Here is a 23,434-nt window from a genome sequence, read left to right as displayed (position 1 = left end):
AGGGAGAGGTGCTGAACATGACATGCGCAGGGCTGCAGGGAGAGGTGCTGAACAAGACATGCGCAGGGCTGCAGGGAGAGGTGCTGAACATGACATGTGCAGGGAGAGGTGCTGAGCAAGATATGCGCAGGGCTGCAGGGAGAGGTGCTGAACAAGGCATGGGCAGGGCTGCAGGGAGAGGTGCTGAACAAGACATGTGCAAGGCTACACGAAGAGGTTCTGAACAAGACATGCGCAGGGCTGCAGGGAGAGGTGCTGAACAAGGCATGCGCAGGGCTGCAGGGAGAGGTGCTGAACAAGACATGTGCAGGGCTGCATGGAGAGGTGCTGAACAAGGCATGCGCAGGGAGAGGTGCTGGCCATAACATGCGCATGGCTGCAGGGAGAGGTGCTGAACAAGGCATGCGCAGGGCTGCAGGGAGAGCTGCTAAACAAGACATGCGCAGGGCTGCAGGGAGAGGTGTTGAAAAAGACATGTGCAGGGCTGCAGGGAGAGGTGCTGAACAAGACATGCGCAGGGCTGCAGGGAGAGGTGCTGAACAAGGCATGCGCAGGGCTGCAGGGAGAGGTGCTAAACAAGGCATGCGCAGGGCTGCAGGGAGAGGTGCTGAACATGACACGTGCAGGGCTGCAGGGAGAGGTGCTGAACAAGACATGCGCAGGGCTGCAGGGAGAGCTGCTAAACAAGACATGCGCAGGGCTGCAGGGAGAGGTGTTGAAAAAGACATGTGCAGGGCTGCAGGGAGAGGTGCTGAACAAGACATGCGCAGGGCTGCAGGGAGAGGTGCTGAACAAGGCATGCGCAGGGCTGCAGGGAGAGGTGCTAAACAAGGCATGCGCAGGGCTGCAGGGAGAGGTGCTGAACATGACACGTGCAGGGCTGCAGGGAGAGGTGCTGAACAAGACATGCGCAGGGCTGCAGGGAGAGGTGCTGAACATGACATGTGCAGGGCTGCAGGGAGAGGTGCTGAACATGACATGCGCAGGGCTGCAGGGAGAGGTGCTGAACAAGGCATGCGCATGGCTGCAGGGAGAGGTGCTGAACAAGGCATGCGCAGGGCTGCAGGGAGAGGTGCTGAACATGACATGCGCAGGGCTGCAGGGAGAGGTGCTGAACATAACATGTGCAGGGCTGGAGCGAGAGGTGCTGAATAAGTCATGCGCAGGGCTGCAGGGAGAGCTGCTGAACATAACATGCGCAGCGCTGCAGGGAGAGGTGCTGAACAAGGCATGTGCAGGGCTGCAGGGAGAGGTGCTGAATAAGTCATGCGCAGGGCTGCAGGGAGAGGTGCTGAACAAGGCATGTGCAGGGCTGCAGGGAGAGGTGCTAAACAAGACATGCGCAGTGCTGCAGGGAGAGGTGCTGAAGAAGACATGCGCATGGCTGCAGGGAGAGGACTGTGTTCACGAGTGCTGGAATGAATCTGCAGGCTATTGCTGAGCACAGGGTATTACTGGCCTTTGTGGTGAAGAAGAGACTAGGATATATATGCTGTATTTTATAACAATGTGAGGTTGATGTGTTAGTCTCTGCTTTTCCAATTTCTGGCAGTGGAAGAGTTAACCATCTTCTTGTTGGTTAACCCAAAATCATATGGGTGCAGTACGTTTTGGGCTTCTGTAAGACCAGTTGTACCTAATAACCAGAACATTTTCCGTGTGTGCTATGCTATATAGGTTAGGTTAGGGGACTTCCATAGGAATTGATTAGAAGTACCTCACTGCAGCACTAGACGAACAGCAGTGGTACCTACTGTATGTTTATGCACACTGAAGGATCTGTGTCATATATATATATATATATATATATATATATATATATATATATATATATATAATTTTTTGCATAAAACTTTTTCTTTACTTTGTAAGACCTGTGAGTGCCATGTATGTATGTATGTGTGAATGTATGCATGTATGTATACACACACACACACACACACACACACACACACACTTTCTATGTGCTTCAAAATTCTTAACACATTCGTACTATTCTCTTATACGTTTTCATACAGATTGTTTATCTTTTCATTTATTTTTTACTGAATAAGCATCTAACAAAATGTGTATGTGTGTGTACAAGTATGTGTGTATATGTTGCAGGGTCTTTTGTCGCAGATTAAGGCAGGAAACCTTGGTGTTTGTTGAACAGGGTTTTTTATTACTGCACAATAATAACTACATAATAGTCACACCATCCCTTTAAGGCAAAACAAATCATAAAATAAACGCCTACTCCTCTTAGGAGACTAACGACACCACTCCAGCCCTTTCTAACTGGGTGGCTAGCTAAGCTGGTTACCACCCCAAAACATGTACTGCAAATACAAATGTCCAATAAGAACATTTAACAGTCCTTATCTGTTTTGGGGCTGTAGGGGAATCCCTCCCACGAGAGTCCAGGAAATCTCTCTTGATCCAATGTCCTGGACAGGACAGCCCGGCTTCCACAGCAGACACAACCTTGCTTCCTGGGTGTGCAACCCAGGCCGTCCCAGCAGGCTCGGCGACCAACGTCCAGCAAGCTTAGGGGACTGTGCCAGACAGCTTTCTCCAGGCTGGGGAGAAGTCTCTCTCTCTTTCCCCCTTCTCTGGGGAAAGCTGTCTCTCAGTGTATGCAGCTCTGTGTCTGCCTTAAAACACTTCTGCTCACTCAGGAGACTAGGCGGATTAGCTCTTTTGCTGCGCCGGCAACAAGCCTCTCCAGAGGAGGTTAACTGCTTGCATGCTGGGAAGAAGACATACAGTATCTCACTACATTCCAGCACACAGATAGTGACTCTATCACAGTATGTAGAATGTTTGGAGTGATGCTCCATGTTTTACACATTAACCCCTTGCAGAGTGTTGGTGAGGTACACAAGTCATGCCCTCAGATGATAGCGCCCTCTGGTGGGCGTTAGTCTTAATAAACATGCTTGTCTATTTACTTTGTAAAGTTTTTGGAGGTGTAAAGTGTTTCACTGTTTAGTAAACCTGGCCCTGCATGCCAATTTAATGCTAAAACTGCAGTTTAAACAGTTTGATTCGTAGCACACAAAACGTGCTCTCCAGAATCCCTCTCCCTAAGATGGTGTAACCCCAGGGTAACCCAACTCCTAGGGGCTCATAACCCGGGCAGAAACATTGTAACAGTCCTGGGGAAGCATCAAACCTTGACTTTCTCATGTCTCTCCCCCTCTACAGAAGCCCTCCCTCTGCTCACTCCCCTGCATTAACTGCATGGAGCCATTAGCCCCCAATATGGGGCTGCAGATTTTTCGGCGATTGCCATAGCAACGTGGGTTGCCATGGAGAAGAATCAGTGTGTGTGAGCTTGCTACTCTCCCCCAAGGGAAGGGGCACTGTTACAGTGGACAGTGACCTCCTGCTGTGTCCCCCCCCCCTCAGTGCTGGCTGCAGGGAGACCCGCTCAGAAACACTTTAGAGGCAATGCTGTGTATTTGGTGCACAAAGACAGATGCCAGAGATTTGGGGGTTGGTGTCCCCACAAAACCTCATAGTGGGATATATTCATATGACTTGTTCTGCCTACCCCTCTCTTTCACACTTATTGAACCCCCCCCCCCTTTCTCTATGTGTCTGTCCCCCCCTTTGTCAATCTCCTGGCAGCGAAGTATTGGCTTAACCCCTCCTCTACCAGAGAGAGCTGCACTTTAACCCTTAACACTGCTGAGTACAGAGTTTTAAGCTCTCCCCTGCTGGGGAAAATGGCTGCGTTTCACACATAATATAACCCCTTAAGTGCCAGGGAGGACTTGCAGAGTGTTGAGCTTTAACCCCTACTTGGCTGCGAGGCACCTTTAAGTTCTTCTTTACCGGGTGATTGTTGTGACTGTGACTTATACATTGGCTGTGTAAGCCTCTTGGTTGCGGTGCAATGTGTTGCAGCCCCTTCTGGCAGGAAATGGGTTAAATCAGGGGCTCTCAACTTCAGTCCTCAAGAACCCCCAACAGGTCAGGTTTCCAGATTATCCCTGCTTCAGCACAGGTGGCGCAATCAGTGGCTCAGTCAAAGACTGCGACTGCACAGTTGGTTCAGACTTCGACTGAGCAACCGATTGAGCAACCTGTGCTGAAGCAGGGATATCCCAAAAACCTGACCTCTTGGGGGGGTCTCGACTGCTGGAGTTGAGCACCCCTGGGATTAAATGTTACAAGGATCCTTATCTCTTAAAAGAGGTAGTCGCACATGTAACCCTTACAGTGACCGTATGAAATGCAGGGTACGTTTTGTAGGGGGTAGGGGGCGGGGGGGGATCACTTCTATGGAAGTGGCGCTCCCTCTGCGTCTGCTCCGGGCGTTCAAAAGGTTAAATGCAAACACTTCCCTTTGATTCAATTCTCCCTACGTAACATTTTGTGCATCAATGAATCAGTTTCTATTTATTTCAGGTCAGTTTATTTGAATGTTACCTGGTAATTGATGGGGGTTTCTCCCCCATTATCTTCTTGAACCATCATTAGCCTAACAAAACAAAGGGACAATCTCTGGACAAGCAATCCCCCTTCACATACAATTGGCAAGCTGTCTTATCATACGTGATTGGATAAAGATCCCTATTGACATTCAATGTCTGTCCCAAATAGTGCCAATAGGGGCTCTTATGTTTCTCGTTTTTTAGGTGCTAATTAGCGTTAATCCCCTTCTCTTCCTTGCCTGACGACTGGTTTGGCAGGGCCCTCTTGCAGTGAAGGCGTTAATGCATCACTCTGCCACCGTTAACATTTCAAACATGTCACTGTCCTTGGTTCACTTTGGCCCTAGGAGGGGACTGGCTCTTTAAAAAAAAAAAAGAGAAAGCGAAACGCATCATTTGGTGACAGGAGCATCGAGTCTCTCCTATAGCTGCTGCAGGAAGGGGGCAGGCGTTCTGAGAGATAACCCTGCGTGGGGAAGAATACTCCCTTTAACTCTTCCTTTATGACTCTTCCAGAAATCCGCCCTGCGCAGAAAGTGTGCGGCGTGCAAAATTGTGGTCCACGCAGCCTGCATGGAACAGCTGGACAAGGTACGATGGCGCCATCTGCTGGCCAGAGCAAAAATAAATGTTTCCTAGGGGGACCAAGACCATTGTCACTTGGGTTATTGGTGCTCAGTCATTCTGTGTCAACCTCGGAAGGTGGTCCAGTTAAAACAATAGAATTGGAGCTGTTACAAGCGACTTACCGTCTCTCCTGCTAATAACCTAGTTGTTGAGGGCATTGGATAACACCTTAGCTGCCTTTGCTTGGCAATGGGTTTCAGGCCCCTGTGGCAGTGATCGGGCTGAAGGGTCTTATAAAGAATAGTGTTACTGTGTGAAAAGCCCAACAGGTTTTATTATGTGGCTTATTGTATTTATAAGCATAATAAGCTAGATTTCCCAGTCAATATGCCATGAAGCTGTTTTTTAAAGAAGACAAAGGGTGCTATGTACCAAGGCAATTTTGGAGCAGAATTGGCGCAAATAGCGTAATGGTCTTCTGTATATGTCGATATATCCAGCACTTCTCTCCAGTTTTTGCGATGTATGTGACAGCTTGTGATTTGGGGCGTCAGTATGATGGGTTACAGGGCGCACAGATTAGGGGAGGTGTCACAGTGTGAGCCTCCGACACCTTGTCCCGCTTCAACCTGTGTCAATAAATCCACCAACTATAAGGCGATGTCATTTCCTGGCTTCTAATAACCTGTAGCAGGTGGAAGAGGCTTTTTCTGACATTACCAAAGAATGGGTTGCTACATCAAAACACCGGCTTCTTAAAAGCGATACTGCTTTGCGACATCGCCCCTTAAACGCTATTCAGGTGAAAGGATGTGAAATCTTCCCAGGCAAGTGGAAGATGGTTTCACAGTATCACGTCCCTGATCATGTTACCATTAAACCCCCCTGCAGTTTGCGGGCAGCTCGCATTGTCATTAGATGCCCTAATTTTCCTTTTCCTTGTGTAAACTGCAGATTAATTTTAGATGCAAGCCCACTTTTCGCGATGGAACTTCTCGGTCGCCAAGGGAGGTAAGTGCGTGTGACGTCAGACCGTGTCGTGGAAGGACTTTGACATTGTCCCATTAAAGCTGCAGACCAAGAAATATCCTACAAGTGTTTTTTTTTTTTTAAATAAGTTCTGTACTATGAGAAAATACTTGGAGTATTTTAAAAACAAAATAATTCGGAATGACATTTTTAATGTATTATAATGTAACAAGCATTTTTTGCTTCTGCAGCAACCATTTACAAAGTCACATCCCCCTCCTCTTCTGAAACAGGCTCTGGCACACCCCTTTTTGAGCCCTGCCCTTTCTCTAGCAGTGCACCAATTGTATCTAGTGACTGCCTGGTCACATGATCTGCCCCACAGAACTTTGCATCTTTGGTCCTTTTCTGCTGCACTGACAGCCATTTAGTGAACCCCCTGTGCCGAATCTTCACTGATCGATCGGCAACTTTGCTAATTACTTATCATTGTGAGGATTGTATTGATGCGCATATTAAAGGGGGGCGGGGCGGGGGGAACGCAGCTTGGACTGCTACTTTAAAGGGCATTTACAGTAGCCCAGTGATCTCCTGGCAGCAATAGCGTCCGAATGGTACACATAGTTGAATAAGACATTGAATACAGACAAGTATCAGTATTTCATGTCTGTTTTGAATGATTATTCTTCAAATGTTTGTATGTAAATGGAAGTGTGTTGCAATTTGAAATGTTTAATTTCTTCCCTTCCCAAATGGGGACTTTTGATAAGGGGGAGGTGGTATATACCTGTCGCGTGAAGCTATCATTGGGGTTGTCCAGGCAGGCCCTTGCAGAATCTCCGTTATTAAGGAAAATAAAATCCATTCAATAATGTAAAAAAAAGACGGGCTGTATCCTCCTATCCATCCCATGGCCTTGTCTGCGGTCTGCTGTGACTGCCGTCCGCTTGCAGAGGGTTGAGAACCACAGCACTGGGGAGAAATAGTCATTGTTGCTCGATTACAGGCACTAGTTGGGGTAGTGCAGAAGTGGGCAACTCCAGATCCTCAAGAGCCACCAACAGGTCAGGTTTTAAGGATATCCCTGCTTCAGCACAGGTGGCTAAATCAGTTTGTGATTCAGCATAGGTGACTCAATCAGTGTCTCAATCTTCTACTGAGCCACTGATTGAGCCACCTGTGCTTAAGCTGGGATATCCTAAAATGTGACCTGTTGGTGGCCCTTGAGGACTGAGTTGTCCTCACCTGTGTTAGGGGGACTGAGGCTATTTGGTAATTTGTTAATGTCCTGCAGACCAGCTGAATTGCCTTCAGAAAGCAGTGGTCCTGCAGTATGTCCGTTTTCAGGAACATGAAGAAAGAAGTAAGCATCCAGGCGCCCGGACTTAATCATCAAGTGATTTATTCAGCAAAACATCCAGCCCAACATCCAACCTTGAGCCCTCACCTTGACAAAGACTGCGTGGCAGTCACAAGGTTGGATGTTGTTCTGAATAAATCACTTGATGATTACGTCCTTGTGCCTGGATACTTCTTTGCTCACGATCCGCTGGGGATATTGCAGGATTCTCCCCCACCTCCAGGAGCACCGGCGATTGACCTTATCTTCCACTGATGAGACGTGTGCCTATGTTTGAACTTTTCTGGAGTATCTCAGCCTGTTTCGTTAGGAAGGTTTCTTTGATAATTAAAACAGAAAGGGAGTATTTAAAAAAAAAAAAAAGAAACGATCCAACAAAAAAGCAAAACTCTCGTTTTTTGAAATGAGAAAGTAGGGTGTCCTGGTTAATAAATTTAAAAGTAGGTGCACTCTGTCCCCCCCAATACCACCCCCTGTAGACCACTGCTGCTGTGTGCTGTGACAATGGTATTCAAGGCTGACCTGAGCTCTGATGGTTTTTCCTCAGGTCAGACATTTTTCTTGTTGTTCTAACCAGCAGAATCTGGTGAGACATCACTGGGTGCATCGCCGGCGGCAGGAGGGGAAGTGCAAGCAGTGTGGCAAGGTAAGAGAGGCACCGCTCCCCGACCCGGGGCTACATACAGTAATGTTTCTCTGTACCAAGTCGTTGGACGCTCCTAGCCTCTTACTGGCTTGTTATGTCCCACAAAGCATTATGGGAGAGGCACTATTATTTTCAGAGGGGTCCCATTTGAGATATTAAAGAGGCGATCCAAGCGACCTTTTTAAAAAAAACATTTTTTAATAGGATAGTAGCAGGGGGTCCCCGGAGCTGAACTCCATTAATTTCAGTTCCAGGGACCCCTGCTTCCAGAGATACTTACCTCCGTAGAGGGTTCCAGTGGCCGTGGGGTTCACGTAATGGCCGCTTTTCAAAGCTCCCACGTCCTGCGGGCAAACAGGAAGCCGAGACGTTATCTGGTGCGGCTTCCTATTGGCCCATGTGACGCGGGAGCTTTAAAAAGCAGGAGATACCGGCACCCCCTTCGGAGGTAAGTATCTCTGGAAGCAGGGGGTCCCCGGAAATGGAATGGAGTTCAGCTCCGGAGACCCCCGGCTTCAATCCTATGTAAAAAAAAAAAAAAAAGACGCTGGATTGCTCCTTTAATTTCTCTTTATATACTGTATCCTTGTAATCCTAGTAGTAGAAATCCTGTAGTTATAAAATTGGTTCTCGAAAAATGTTACAAATAATTATACAATAAAAGGAAGGGGGCCCTGAGAAAAAAAAGTTTTAAAAAGAGACAATAACTATCAAAGTGTCTAATTCATTTCTACCTCTTTCCCCGGTTCTGTTAGCATGGGATCAGGAGTTAGGGAAGAGTTCACAAATGTACAGATGTAGCAGGCTTCATTGTGATATATTGGGATATATTGGGATATTCTGCACTCACATTGCCATGAATATCTTGTGATATTCAGTCACTTTTATTGGGATAGGTTGTGTTATCTGGAGAACAATGCCACGAGAAACATGGATACATATTATAATGGGATATAGAAGCTCAGCATCTGAAACCATCACATTTCTCCTATTCCTAAGCATTAAAGTTCTGCCAGCTGTGACATTGTCACTCCTCTGAGTAACAGTCTGTGGTACAGAAGAAATAGCCTCCAAAGAGGAACGTAGAGCACAGCAAGGGACAATATCTGAGTGTGGTAGGAGAAAAGGGAACCCCCTTGCCTTTGGTGTTGTGTTCCCCTAATACCCTGTAAATCCCACTCTAAGATTTAAGCTTTATGTAGCAGTCACATATTTATGAACTATGTATTTTGGTTGACAATGGATACCAATCCCTTTGGAGTAGCTTGAAAGGATTAATACACCTAAGAGAATCATATTGTGAGGTCTGTGGCTCACGGGACTTGTTATATTATTCTACTGTGGAATATATCTGTTGCACCATATTGGACTCAATTTCCAGTTCCCTGTGGTACAGAAGCACTCAAAGCGCTAAGTTCCACTGGCTGTACGGGGTGACTTTGTACACTGAGTAACAATCTGTGTGTAATGACCCCTCGTGTGACTGTCACTGACAGGGTAGGGAAGAAAGTTGAAAGCAGACACTTTCCCCCATGCCAGCGAAGGCAAACTTTGAGTTTAAATGTCTCTGTTACAGTATGAGGAGTTTCCCTTGTATACACAGTGCCGTGATGCACGAGGAGATATGAGCCCTACTAGCAAGGATTGCTGCATTCAATGGAATATATAGTATTTGTAGCACACAGATCCCTCAAACCGCTCTTCCTTATCATCACAAGGCAACAAAGTATCAGGCATAGTTTCTTCTTATGGGAGGTGATATAGTAACACAGACAGAAGGGACTAATAGCCACTGAATCAGTACCCCACTGTACGGTGACAGAATTACACACAGAGAAGATTAGAATTGAACGTTCTGCCATAAATCCTGCATACTAGGTGATGGTTTCAATTGGTCATCTACTTTAACTGAAAAGGACAATTTGTCTCCAGTTTTCATGTGACTCCTTAATTATTGATCAACGTCTCTAGGCAGCAGAAGCAGAGCACAACTGGTGAAAAGCAACACCAGATGTATCAGAGGAAAGAGATCCTACTGAAATCTATGGGAGTTTTACCATTAGAAATATAGCGATGTGGGGTTTGCCCAAGGTTGACACTGAACATATTTTTGAATACTTAAGTAACTTAAAAGGTAAATATATATTATTTCTGGTAGTCAGTGTCCATGCCTCATAAAGTATTTGCTGCCATTGTGTGCTTACAAAGTTAGTCTATTTGTCCTTTTAATCTTATCTCCTTCCCTCTTCTTTGTTCACTTTCCATTTTATTCTATATACAGTAACTCTCACCCTCTCCTTCTCTCCCTAGGGTTTCCAACAGAAGTTCTCGTTCCACAGTAAGGAGATAGTGGCAATCAGCTGTTCATGGTGCAAGCAGGCAGTAAGTACTAGATGGCAGATAGTGGTGACTTCGGGGGAATCCCATGCTTACCCATTCTATAGGGCAGGGGTGGGCAACTCCAGTCCTCAAGGTCCACCAACAGGTCAGGTTTTCAGGATATCCCTGCTTCAGCACTGGTGGTTCAATAAGTGGCTCAGTCAAAGACTAAGACACTGATTGAGCCCCCTGTGCTGAGGTAGTTTTCTACTGAGCCACTGATTGAGCCACCTGTGCTGAAGCAGGGATATCCTGAAAACCTGACCTGCTGGTGGACCACGAGGACCGGAGTTGGCCTCCCTTGCTATAGGGCTTCAACAAGACAGGTCCCTTATTCATTCAGAAGAAATAAAACCTTCATTGGTATCGATGACTGAAGTGCTATTGTAGGATGAAGTGTATAGTATATCTACTTTTATATGTACAGTACACACCTGCAAACTGGATGTAAGTTAAAAGAAGCCCCTTCGTTTTGTCCTTAGATGAATAGGTCATGCTTAAATGTTTTGTACATTTGTTCTAAACAGCATCACATCTCTGCAAGATATAGTGCTTTTATTTATTTATTTATTTTTTAAATAGCACTTCGATCTGGTGTCCTAAATTATTTGGGGGTTTTGGACCCTAGCAGTTTTGGGGTATAATGAGGGGCTAGCAGTTTTGGGGTATAATGAGGGGGCTGGCAGTTTGGTCTGTCCCAGTAGAAGGGGAAATCTTATAAAAACATCCCCTGGTTATTTGAACATTCAAATTATTTATAGACTGTCGGAAATAAACACCAATATTGGGTGAAGTAACAGGTAGAAGAAACAGGTAGAAGAACCCCCCACCCCCCCAAATATTCCGGCTTAAGGACCCGAAAACCTTGAACTATTACTGTTGGCCACTGGTAATGTCCCCCCTTATACTGAACACAGTAGTTGAAGTACTACAGCAACAATGTCTGTATTGTATTCACTGTTTCCTTTTAAACATGATGACCAAGCTCTTGAGACATAATATTGTTTGAAAAAAAAAATATGTTTTGGAAAAGAGAAAAAATGGAAACCTTTATTTAGAAAAAAAAGGGATTTTAGAGTTTGCACTCGTTTAGTACTCAATATACCAGAACAAATAACTAGTAGTGAACCAATTGGTGTCAGTGGTCTGATCCTGGGGTGTATCCCGTTGTATGAATAAGTTCAATAGTAGGTAGGCAGCTGGCACTCGTAGACCTGAAAAAAAACCTTTCTGTATTGAGTCTTACATATTCCTCCTACGCGTTTTGTTCCCAGTCGGGATCGAAACGCGTAGGAGGAATATGTAAAACTCAATGAAGAAACGTTTTCCTTCAGCTCTACGAGTGCCAGCTGCCTTCCTACTATTGAACCTTTATTTTAAAACATCAAATCTTTGCTGTAGCGAAGGAGGGGGAAGTTTAGTAATCAAAATAACAAATGCAATTGTACTTCGAACTAGCTCGTCCTTTCATACTTTACCACCGCATCTGCCACAAAAAAAGAGACACTTTTATTTTTAAGTAATATATTTATTGGAAGTTGTTGCACAATACAGATGAAAGTTTCACATGCAAGTTAAATAAAAACATATATGCAGCAGGTTTTTTTTTAAAAACCTGAAAATAAATGGGTTTACATATTTCGATGTTTAAAAAAATAATTATATATATATTGTGATGCCCACATCACGTTGCAGTATCTTTTAGTCCCAGATGCAAACATTGTATTTCTCTACACAGGGTTTATTTACAGGGTTAAATTATACACCAACAGGCCCACCGTCCCTTTAAGGCAAAATAAATCATAAAAATATCACATATTCTCTTTAGGGAAAACTAACTAAATACTCCAGCCCTTTCTAACGGGGCCACCAGCTAAGCTGGTTATCCGCCCAAAACATGTCCTATCATATGCACCCCATATGAACAGTCTTAGATACATTACTATATCACTTAGCGCTTTATCTGTTACTGTTGGGGCTCCAGGTAATTCCCTCTGGACTCTGCAAGAGTTCAGAGAATCCCTCTTCTCTGTAGTTGCAATGATATGGATAGGACAAACCTGCTTCAGCGCAGTCTCGCATCCTTCCTTCTTCTTCCTGGGTTTCAGACCCAGTCAGTCCCTGCAGACTCCGCGACCACCGTCCAGCAGGTCTAAGGGACTGTGCCATCCTCTTCATTAGCTGGGGAGCACTTTCTCTCTCTCCCCCCTTTCTCTAGGGGAGAAGCAATCTTTCTCTGAGCAAGCCATTTCCTGACTTTTCAATCTCCTGTTGATTCAGGAGTCCAGCCTGATTAGCTGCAGCTGAAGCTAGCTTCTCTAGGAGGGATTAACTCATTTTAGGCTGGAAAGCATACTAGCTGCAACACTCTAGCCTATACAGGGACAGATATTATATCACAATATATATAATCATCTTCAGCCAACATCCCCATCTATTATACATAACTTACACAATATCATTTGTATATATTAAATGTAGTTCTAGTTGTTGTATTGGTCCTGCAGGCGTGTGGATTCACTGCAGGATGTGATATTTTTTAGGGTACCTAGATGAGTGTTCTGCATTAGTGACATCATAGGGTGCAAAATTTTAGAAAACTCACGGGTCTCTTCTTCCACGCTTGAGACGTGTGGTTTTGAAAGTTTTGTACACGGTTCTTATCTCATCTACCTGTATGTAGAACTCTCTCAGGTTAGTCCCCTAAAAGATGTCACAACTTGTAACAAGTCTCTTTACTTAATGCCCCCAGTGTGCATGGCTCTATACAGCATTAGCAGACATATACAGTATGCCTTTGTATGTATGGTGCATATATGAATGCATATGTGTATGTAGCACCTGTTCCCCCCTGCCATGGAAGATCTGGCCACTACATGGATGTTTCTGCCGGTGCTGTCGCTCACCTGCTGGTTCAGGAGGTCTGAGTTGCTCCGCAGTTGGCGTTTGGGAGCAGCAACCGGTCAGGATTTCTCTATTTCTTACGGTGCAGCGCCTCCATCCAATGAGGATCCTGCTGAGTGCAGGATGGTCCCCACAGGCAATACTCCTTCCCAATAACCACACAGTATAGTTTGCCCAACGGCAGGTTTATTGTATAGCACATCTTATTGCATGGCACATCTCCGTCCCTGGAGCGGACCACAGGGGCTTGAGGTCTCCCAATCTCCTTTACCCTCTTGTAGGGAAAAGGGTATCACAATGTACCATAATCATCACCACCCCATTTTGGTGGAGTGTCAGCTTTTATACTCGGGGGGAAAGGGCTTGTAACCCCGCCACATAACAGGGCAGGTCCAGGTACTGACAGGCATCACATCATATACATGTGACCCAGTCAGTACCCTCCCCAGGTAAGTTCTCAAACTGTCGGTTTAGGCCTGGACCTGGATAAGGCAACATAGTACACATCCAGGCTGCAACTGCAGGCTAGGCCCTGCGCAGGGATTTAACCCCAACACTGCCTGTTCCTATCAGGACTTACAGTGTTGAGGTCAGCAGAAGGCTATAGCCAGGGGCACTTGGCTACATGCACATTTGCACTAGTCCCTGATAACATTCTTTATACAGTATACAGATCACCAGACAGTCATGTCTTGTCCCACTCACTCCTCCTCACGTCCCCTTACTGTCTAAGCTGCCTTTGTATTTCATTAGAGAAAAGCCTTTGATGTCTCTACTGTTAATTTTCACACCAGGCTGCCTGTTTCTATCTTATTTTATCTCCCACTTCCCGTCTACATCCATTGTAACCAGATATCCCTCTTACATACAATGTATATAACAATGTGTTTATGTATGTCTGCCGTACTCGATGAAGGCCCCTGAGAGGTTGGAAATCTTGTAACATCAACTACTTGTTGGTCCAATAAAAGGTGTCATACCCCCCACTCCCTCTCCCTCCTGTGTTACTGCACTGTAACTAGGAATTAGCGCTGGCCGTGTAATGACAGTGTCAGTGTGTTCTCTAGTGAGCTATTATTCATATAAACATGAAAGCACACGTGTACCCACACAGTACAGTGTAATTAGAGTGTTTGTGTATACCCACACCATCCCTATACAGTGTAATTAGGGTGTTTGTGTATACCCACACCATCCCTATACAGTGTAATTAGGGTGTTTGTGAATACCCACACCGTCCCTATACAGTGTAATTAGGGTGTTTGTGTATACCCACACCGTCCCTATACAGTGTAATTAGGGTGTTTGTGTATACCCACACCGTCCCTATACAGTGTAATTAGGGTGTTTGTGTATACCCACACCATCCCTATACAGTGTAATTAGAGTGTTTGTGAATACCCACACCATCCCTATACAGTGTAATTAGGGTGTTTGTGTATACCCACACCGTCCCTATACAGTGTAATTAGGGTGTTTGTGTATACCCACACCGTCCCTATACAGTGTAATTAGGGTGTTTGTGTATACCCACACCGTCCCTATACAGTGTAATTAGGGTGTTTATTGTATGTTTCTACATTCAATAGAAGTTCCATTGTGTAAATTCAGTTATTCCAGGGGTAGTCAGCACTCCAGCCCTCAAGAGCTACCAACAGGTCAGGTTTTCAGGATATCCCTGATTCAGCAAAGGTGGCTCAGTCAGTGGCTCAGTTAAAGACTGCACCACCTGTGCTGAAGCAGGGGTATCCTAAAAATCTGCCCTGTTGGTAGCCTTGAGGACTAGTGTAGGCAACAACTACCTTATTCTACACAAAGTGACGTTGGATGAAAATGACGCAATTTGCATCACTTTTGTTCCAAAAGTGCATTTTATGCATCACCGCCTTATCCCTCGCTTAAGTCACATGCAGTAACACTCCTGGCTTGGCAGCAGTGTCTCTAGCTCCTGATGAAGGGAGGGTCACCCCTCGAAACGTTGTGCTTACCCTCTCTCCTTTCCCTCTTCCAGTTCCACAACAAGGTCACCTGCTTCCTGCTACACCATATAGAGGAGCCGTGCTCCCTGGGGGCTCACGCCGCCGTTATTGTCCCTCCAAGCTGGATCATTAAGGTGAAGAAACCTCAGGTAACTGCATGCTACTCTTTGTCTGTGAGGGTCTGGTCACCTGATCCTGGCCCCACCTGCCCCGACATACCCACAGGAAAGCACCCGTATGTATGACCCGAGTGTTACCATATCGCATGTTCCCTTTGGGACCAACGCTCTTCCTCTATCCCTATTGGTGTGGTCCTGTTAGTGTTGCATTGTGGGTAATCCCTAGCTTCCATTCACAGCTTGTCAGGTCCCTGACGGTCAAAAGCAATGGTGAGAGGCTACAGGTTCCCAGTTATTCCAGGGCTTCTGTGAGAATACATTTCATTCCTTAGAGCTCAGAGAATCATTGCATTGTTTATAATAATATATTTTTTCCTCCTTGTATAGCGCCGACGGTGTACGCAGTGCTGTGCATAGCATTTTTGTGGAGCTAAACACAAATGATGCACACGGTGTAATAACATGGCAGAAAGTAACGCACTGCAGGGAATACACTCGTTATCCAGGCTGATGCCAAAGTCGCCCAACTGATAATTGTCGAGCGACACTTTTAATCACCGTTGTGAGCACAGTGGTATCGCTGTTTTAAACACATTTCAGCATATTTTCACCCGCTGAAAAAAATGAAAACACACACAAAAAAACAGCAGAGAAAGATTTTGCCCACTAGCAAATAAATCGTAAGTGCTAACTAGCTACAGGTCACATTGTGGCAATGATCCAGACTCCGGATCTTATTCTGGTACCCCAAAGTTACTAAGAAACCAGCAAGTGGGAATATAAAACCCAGACTGGATCATTATCACATGCTGGAGTACAAGAAAGTGTATTATTTAAGTCTTTCACTGCAGGGAAAGTCAGCAATGCATTCTCCCTTTAGCAAAGTGGTTTTATTCCAGGAATAACACTTAAGAACCTAACGCACTAATTGCTGTATCCAGGTTCCAATGACCCTTTGAAGTTATTTTAAACCACTGTAAATAGAAGACTGTACACCACTGCTCCTGTGGTGGACGGTGCTCACACTTCCTCGGACATTAGCAGGATTCCCTAAACGGGGAAAACAAGTGATATTCCCGCTCGTGCTTCTTAAGAACAACGTGTTGTAGCGTTCTCCCTTTGCAGCTTCTGTGTTGGCGCACTCCAAAAGCGCCCATGAACTATTCCCGATGGCGATCTCCAAGAAAGAAAAGATACGCAGAGTGTACCAAGAATCTATATCAATTTGTAGTAAAAATAGAAAAAATAACAATGAATCACTTGCAATTAAAACACATTGATAGGAGTTCACAGTATAGCCCAAGAAGAATGTCTGAGGGAACGCATGCAGCGTCATCCATAGGCAGGGCCGGCGGGGGGTTTGGCGGGGTCCAGTGCACAGTGTGTGGGTGGGGGCCTCTCACCTCCGGAGCTGGCATCTCCTCCTTCTACCATGTGTTGCTTTGATGACGTGATGCGCAGGACCTCTTGCCCGCCCCTCGCGTCGTGTGACATTGCGTCAAGGCGATGCGTTGTTGCATGGTAGCAGGAGAGGCCCTGCGCTCTCCCCCGGCACTCACACTTTACATTTTGTGATGGTTAAATCGTGGTGGACCTCTGTACGCGTGTGGCTAGGACAAGTCGCACCGATACCCCCGCCATAAAGCCAGCTCTGTCCACAGCACCGGAGTTCTCCTGGATACGTTTCAGCCAGAGCGTTTGTGTAAGTCTCTTACTATGTCGGCATACCATGTGACTGCCAGCGTGAAACAAACGTAACGTGTCATCAGCGCGTTTCGCATATTCTTCTTGGCTACACTGTGAACTCCTATCAATGTGTTTTCATGGTATACTGATCCCTGTCCCTTTTGCCCTCTGTGTATCGTTTCTTCCCTAAATGGGGGAAACTGAAATCCCAAATGCAGCAGTACAATAAGGGGTTAACCTGCAGACCTGCCTTACTGAATAATAATGATTGTCCACTGTATGGAAGATCTGTAACAAGGCAAAAGGTGCAGATCTCGGGTAACATAAACTGCACGAAATGTATCCAACTAAAATATCCTTATGATTTCAAGGGGACTTTGTCTTTGCATATTGGCAGATTTTGCCCCAGAATCGCACTACTTGTGGCAGTCCCATCAGATGTCTGACAATGAACCCCAAGTAATAGAATGAAAGGACTGGATTGTGTTTTACACCAGAACAGCTTCATGGTGCAATTTTTATTTATATATATATTTTCCTATCATTTGTGTGGCGTTTTGCTCCACATTATATAGCTTTGATTCACATGAAGGCCAGAGGAATAACATGCCGAGTACAGAGCCTGCAGAGTAGCCTATCAAATGATTATCAGCGATTACAGCCATGTGTACACTTGGTACTCTATTGGTAAAACAACATGTGCATATCATTTGTATCTGCGTGCATTCCTATCTTTAATCCTAATATTACACGTCAGCAGAAGTTACCCGCTTTGTGTTCCGCTTTAACGTACTCGTTACTGAGCGCCTGAGATCAAACATTAGCAAGTAAATGTGTTAGAACGGAGTCACCAAGAAGACAATGGCAGAAATACCACGCGCCCCTTTGGCAACGTTCCATTCATCTTTATTATTGTTGGGTATGTTACTATAATGTGGAGTACTGTTCCCTTAACCCATTCAATGCTCGGTTTCCTCTGTGACCAATGGATGCGCCCAGCCCTGCATGCCTTTGTGTCACTGAATGGCTTGCTTGCCTGCATATTGCAGTTTCTTGTATTGGAGAATCTTCCTGCACAGATCCTTGTGTGAGTGCATGTGGGGGCTTTGTGATGTCACAGTTAGCTTCACATATTCTACTGTTAATCCCACCCAAAACCAGAGCGCCCAGTGCAATGCAGTGCAAGTTCCCCCCTGCTTCCCAGCAGTAAACATGCAAATCCAAACCCACACCCAACATAGAAAAGCTAAGTAGTGTGTTGTTTTGTAGGGTAAAATACTATTTATATCCAAGTTAAATAAATACATAATGAAGCTTTAAATAAAGAAAACCTATCAGTTAGACTTGTCAGACCCATTCCTAATAATTTACTTACCACTATATTGGGATTATTGTCGATATCTTAAAAGAAGGTGCTGGAACGAATTCCCTCGAGGTGTCCCACAAAACTAGCATGTGCTACCTGCTTTTCTTCCTCATCGGAATCCCCCATAAGATGAAAACCCTCTAAGCTGCCTAACAAAAAAGAAGAAGAAATGTAAAGTACATGGTGTAACATTGTATCAAGGATCGTTACAATAAAGCAGGGGGCTCAACTCACGTCCTCAAGCCCTCCCAACAGGTCAGGTTTTCAGGATATCCCAGCTCCAGCACAGGTGGCTCACGACTGAGCCTCTGATTGAGCCACCTGTGCTGAAGCAGGGACTGATTGAGTCACCTGTGCTGAAACAGGGATATCCTGAAATCGGACCTGTTGGTGGAGCTTGAGGACTGGACTATAAGGAACCATTATAACGTAAGGACAACATTAGGCATGCCAGCTATATTATATCATCCAGGTGTTTTGTTTTCCTAATTAATGCTCTATGTGCTGTATAGCCCCCAAATGGGATGATTAAATACTGAATCAAGATCTGGCATGTGGGTAAAAAGCCTAATAAATTTAAAAAATATAGAAGTGATTGGACACGCACAACCCATTCCCAAAAGTTTGTCAACTCCGTGAAATTTGCCGTTTTTATGCCAACAAGAGGAGACAAAAATGGCCGCTGTGCAGGGTCATGTGATCAATGAGCAGGCCCCATTGGTCATGTGACTTAACTTGACCATTTTGCACTTCTGCAAGGCACCTATGCCAGGTGTAAACTAGGAGGCGATAACATTTTGGGATCTCTGTGTTCATGCAAAACTCATGTAATTGTAAGGTTACCATGTACCGAATGTATAAAAGCAAAACATTCACACTGACAGCTGTAGGATTCATTTTCTTTGACAAACCTGGTGCCGTTCTAACCCCACAATGGCACACGTGTTGACTTGACACATAGTGCTCTTTGTGTGTAATTTCTAGGGAGTTCCTCATATAAAAATATAGTAGGCGGTTATAATTCACCCTGCAGGTTATAAGTACTATAGCATTATGCCAACTCCTCAGTTACATTTAATGGTGTAAGACGCTATGAGGCACTTTCCACAGTGACAGAGGTGAGGATTAAAGCCCTTTGGCTGTAAAGCCGTTGCAGGTTGTGGGTTTCACGCATGTGTCCTTTGTAACTTCGCAGGTCAATGCAAAAAACTCAAGCAGGCGGAAGAAAAGGACGTCATTCAAACGAAAAGCCAGTAAAAAAAGCTTTGAGGTACGAAGTCCATTTTCCAGGGGTTCTGAAGACTGTTCCGTGCTGCGAAGGACCAGCAGAGTTCTGTATACCTGAGATTGCGATGGATTTCAGGCCTTGCAGTCCCACTCAATGGAAAACTCACTTGCTTCATGGAAAACTGAACCACACCTCGTAACTGGCCTCACTTCATAAACCGACAGCAGCCTCAATCTGTGGAGGCTTTGTTTTGTTACCCTATTTACCCCTTGCTTAGTTTGCATACTCATGAGATCTCATTGTCCTACTATGCTTCTTTTAGATCTGTAAACCAGACATAACCTTATCTTCCTAGTATAGGTCAGGTGAAAGGGAGCTGGAAGCAAGGCCGGCACCAGGGTTTTCTGTGACACTGGCCCCAAAGTCAAGAAAAAACCCAAGACTCCAAAATGTTGCCTTTTCTGCTTTTCCGTGCCTGCTCCTTTCATTTCTCTTATTAAGTTACTAATAATGGGATTGATCCTTTAACTTAATAAACTTTTTACTGTTAGTAGGCCCCTTTGATCCTTCAGGGGACTGACCAATTAAACAGTCTCCCTACCTAACTTTATAGGATGGGTTATAGGGGAAGGTGTGTACCCTTCAGCAACCTGTAAGCAGCACTGACATTACAGTGATTGGTATTTCTTTGTTTTATAGGATATTAAAGGCCGGGCCTTTGTGATAAAACCCATCTCCTCCCCCCTCATGAAACCTTTGCTGGTGTTTGTGAACCCAAAAAGTGGAGGGAACCAGGTGAGGAAAAATTGATACAAATTATTGGACATCCACTCCTTTCTTTTTTTTTAAATTATTATTATTATTATTATTTAAAGGATACTTTTAACCAGGAGCTGTTACCTGTGATCTGTGGGCTGCAGTAATGCTGCCAGTGTTCCCCATTGTGTAACTATGTGTCTGTGGTTTCTCAGGGTACAAAGGTTCTCCAGATGTTCATGTGGTTCCTGAATCCACGGCAGGTCTTCGATCTCTCTCAGGAAGGACCACGTGAAGCGTAAGTGTCACAGCTCAATGGCCAGATGAGGAGTAAATCTTTCAAGAGTGTGCACCCCGTCTTACTGGTTTCCTTTTGATGGTGTGTCTGTGAACACATAGCATATGCAGAATATAGCACGTGGCACAGACAAGTCAAATAATAACTGGTACCGGTGCTGCTGACCCAAAAGGTAGAGCATTTATTAAGCATGGGCAGGTTGGCAGGTTTGAAATCAGAACTTCAAATTGTGTTTGGAAGTGCCAATGTTTAGTATTTTTTAATAAGCAGGACAACTTTTTGAGTTTGTAAACAAAAAAAAAGACTTTTTCTAAAAATTTTAAAAAAAAGTTTGTCCAAATTTAGAAAAATAATTCTGTTTATTTTTAGTTCCTTCCCCCCCCCCCTCCCATATTTTTTACAAAACTAAAAACAATTGAGTTGTGGCAAAATTGAAAATACAGAAATAAACAAAGAAAAATAATACCATTTACTATCACTATTATTTATTTATAAAGCGCTAACATATTTCGTAGCGCTGTATATTAGGGTTGGAGGACGAAAAAACAATAAGTAACAAACATAAACATATATTATTACAGTAGGTAAGGAAGGCCTGCCCCAAGGAGCTTACACTCTATAAGGAAGGGTACATGGAAACATAAGGTACAGGGGGATGAGAAGGTTGGTGTGTGTCGGATAGTCGCTTGTTATGGGAAGGAGTTGGTGTTGAGGAAGCAGTAAGTGGGAGTGGGAGGAGGTAGAGCTGTGAGAGCAGGTAATGTGTGAGGGAGTTGGTGTTGGGGAAGCAGTAAGTGGGAGTGTGCAGAGGTAGAGCTGTGAGAGCCGGTAATGTGTGAGAGAGTTGGGGAAGCAGTAAGTGGGAGTGTGCGGAGGTAGAGCTGTGAGAGCCGGTAATGTGTGAGAGAGTTGGGGAAGCAGTAAGTGGGAGTGTGCGGAGGTAGAGCTGTGAGAGCCGGTAATGTGTGAGGGAGTTGGGGAAGCAGTAAGTGGGAGTGTGCGGAGGTAGAGCTGTGAGAGCCGGTAATGTGTGAGGGAGTTGGGGAAGCAGTAAGTGGGAGTGTGCGGAGGTAGAGCTGTGAGAGCAGGTAATGTGTGAGGGAGTTGGGGAAGTAGTAAGTGGGAGTCTGCAGAGGTAGAGCTGTGAGAGCAGGTAATGTGTGAGGGAGTTGGTGTTGGGGAAGCTGTAAGTGGGAGTGTGCAGAGGTAGAGCTGTGAGAGCAGGTAATATGTAAAGATGGAAATTGAAAGTGCCCTCCCTTAGCATTTATTTAACATAAAGAATAAAGGTCAGGGGCAGCACAAGCTTATACCAACCACCACACTTACAATAATTTGAGGAAGTAAAAGTTTCCCTCTGATTTCTTGTCTAACCATTGCCCTTCTTTATCAGTGAACGTATAAAAATTGCCGTAGCTTCTGAGTCTGTAGGTTTCACTGGCAAATCAAATGTGGCAAGTTTTATCATTTATCAACTACAACTCTATTCTTCTTTTGGGGACAATCTTTTTTTCTTCTAGTATACTGTAAGTACTTAAACATGGACGTCTAGCTAGAAACTTACCATTTACCTTATTTTGGATTTATAGCATTTTAAATTCCTAGTTTCTCTATTGGTCCTGGAGGAGTGTAGACTTTTTGTTGGCTGGAGGAGTGTAGACTTGTTATAGGCTGGAGGTGTATATGCTTGTTGTGGGCTGGAGGGGTGTAGACGTGTTGTAGGTGGGAGGAGTGTAGACGTGTTGTTGGCTGGAGGAGTATAGACGTGTTGTATACTGGAGGAGTGTAGACCTGTTGTTGGCTGCAGGAGTGTAGACCTGTTGTTGGCTGCAGGAGTGTAGACGTGTTATGGGCTGGAGGAGTGTAGGCTTATTGTTGGCTGCAGGATTGTAGACGTGTTGTGGGCTGGAGTAATTTAGGCTTGTTGTGGGCTGGAGGAGTGTAGGCTGGTTGTGGGCTGGAGGAGTGTAGGCTTGTTGTGGGCTGGAGGAGTGTAGGCTTGTTGTGGGCTGAAGTAGTGTAGACTTGTTGTAGGCTGGAGGAGTGTAGGCTTGTTTAGGCTGGAGGAGTGTAGGCTTGTTTAGGCTTGAGGAGTGTAGGCTTGTTTAGGCTGGAGGAGTGTAGGCTTGTTTAGGCTGGAGGAGTGTTGGCTTGTTTAGGCTGGAGGAGTGTAGGCTTGTTTAGGCTTGAGGAGTGTAGGCTTGTTTAGGCTGGAGGAGTGTAGGCTTGTTTAGGATGGAGGAGTGTAGACTTGTTGTAGGCTGGGGGAGTGTAAGCTTGTTTAGGATGGAGGAGTGTAGGCTTGTTTAGGATGGAGGAGTGTTGGCTTGTTGTAGGCTGGTGGAGTGTAGGCTTGTTTAGGATGGAGGAGTGTAGACTTGTTGTAGGCTGGGGGAGTGTAGACTTGTTGTAGGCTGGGGGAGTGTAGACTTGTTGTAGGCTGGGGGAGTGTAAGCTTGTAGAAGGCGATACCTCTTAATGGACTAGCATAAGATAAAGTACACATCAAAAGAGACTTGTGAGCACCCTATAATTTTTTTTTTTTTTTCAATTTTTTTATTGTTTTGGAGAGACACAACAAATATTCAACATTGGTACACATATATTGTTCAAGTATTACCAGTTGTGTTTAAAACAAAAAAAAAACCTCTACAATTCGTTATCAGTGCTTAAATAAAATATTCGTTTTAACATAGTCTTTGTGTTAATATGATCTGTCTCCACATCTCAGGCTGTGCTAGGGAAGCAGCCGC

General features: G+C 45.0%; 1 protein-coding gene across 13 annotated transcripts in view; it reads left to right on the top strand.

The window, feature by feature from the left end:
- DGKI (diacylglycerol kinase iota) overlaps window positions 1–23,434 on the top strand; it is a 265,197-nt gene that overhangs the window by 113,728 nt on the left and 128,035 nt on the right. For 7 of the 13 annotated variants that reach the window (XM_075602602.1, XM_075602607.1, XM_075602604.1 and 4 more), the window contains exons 4-11: window positions 4,941–5,015; window positions 5,946–6,002; window positions 7,868–7,966; window positions 10,277–10,348; window positions 15,261–15,377; window positions 19,595–19,669; window positions 20,327–20,422; window positions 20,599–20,681. In XM_075602602.1, the coding sequence (XP_075458717.1) occupies window positions 4,941–5,015; window positions 5,946–6,002; window positions 7,868–7,966; window positions 10,277–10,348; window positions 15,261–15,377; window positions 19,595–19,669; window positions 20,327–20,422; window positions 20,599–20,681 (674 nt within the window). The remainder of the gene's footprint in view (window positions 1–4,940; window positions 5,016–5,945; window positions 6,003–7,867; window positions 7,967–10,276; window positions 10,349–15,260; window positions 15,378–19,594; window positions 19,670–20,326; window positions 20,423–20,598; window positions 20,682–23,434) is intronic. The other 6 variants (XM_075602606.1, XM_075602603.1, XM_075602597.1 and 3 more) reach the window with 3 other exon arrangements.

The sequence above is a fragment of the Ascaphus truei genome, chromosome 5 (assembly GCF_040206685.1).
Source record: "Ascaphus truei isolate aAscTru1 chromosome 5, aAscTru1.hap1, whole genome shotgun sequence".
NCBI lineage: Eukaryota > Metazoa > Chordata > Amphibia > Anura > Ascaphidae > Ascaphus > Ascaphus truei.
The sequence above is the reverse complement of the archived record's forward strand: the minus strand, read 5'-3'. Positions and strand labels throughout refer to the sequence as shown.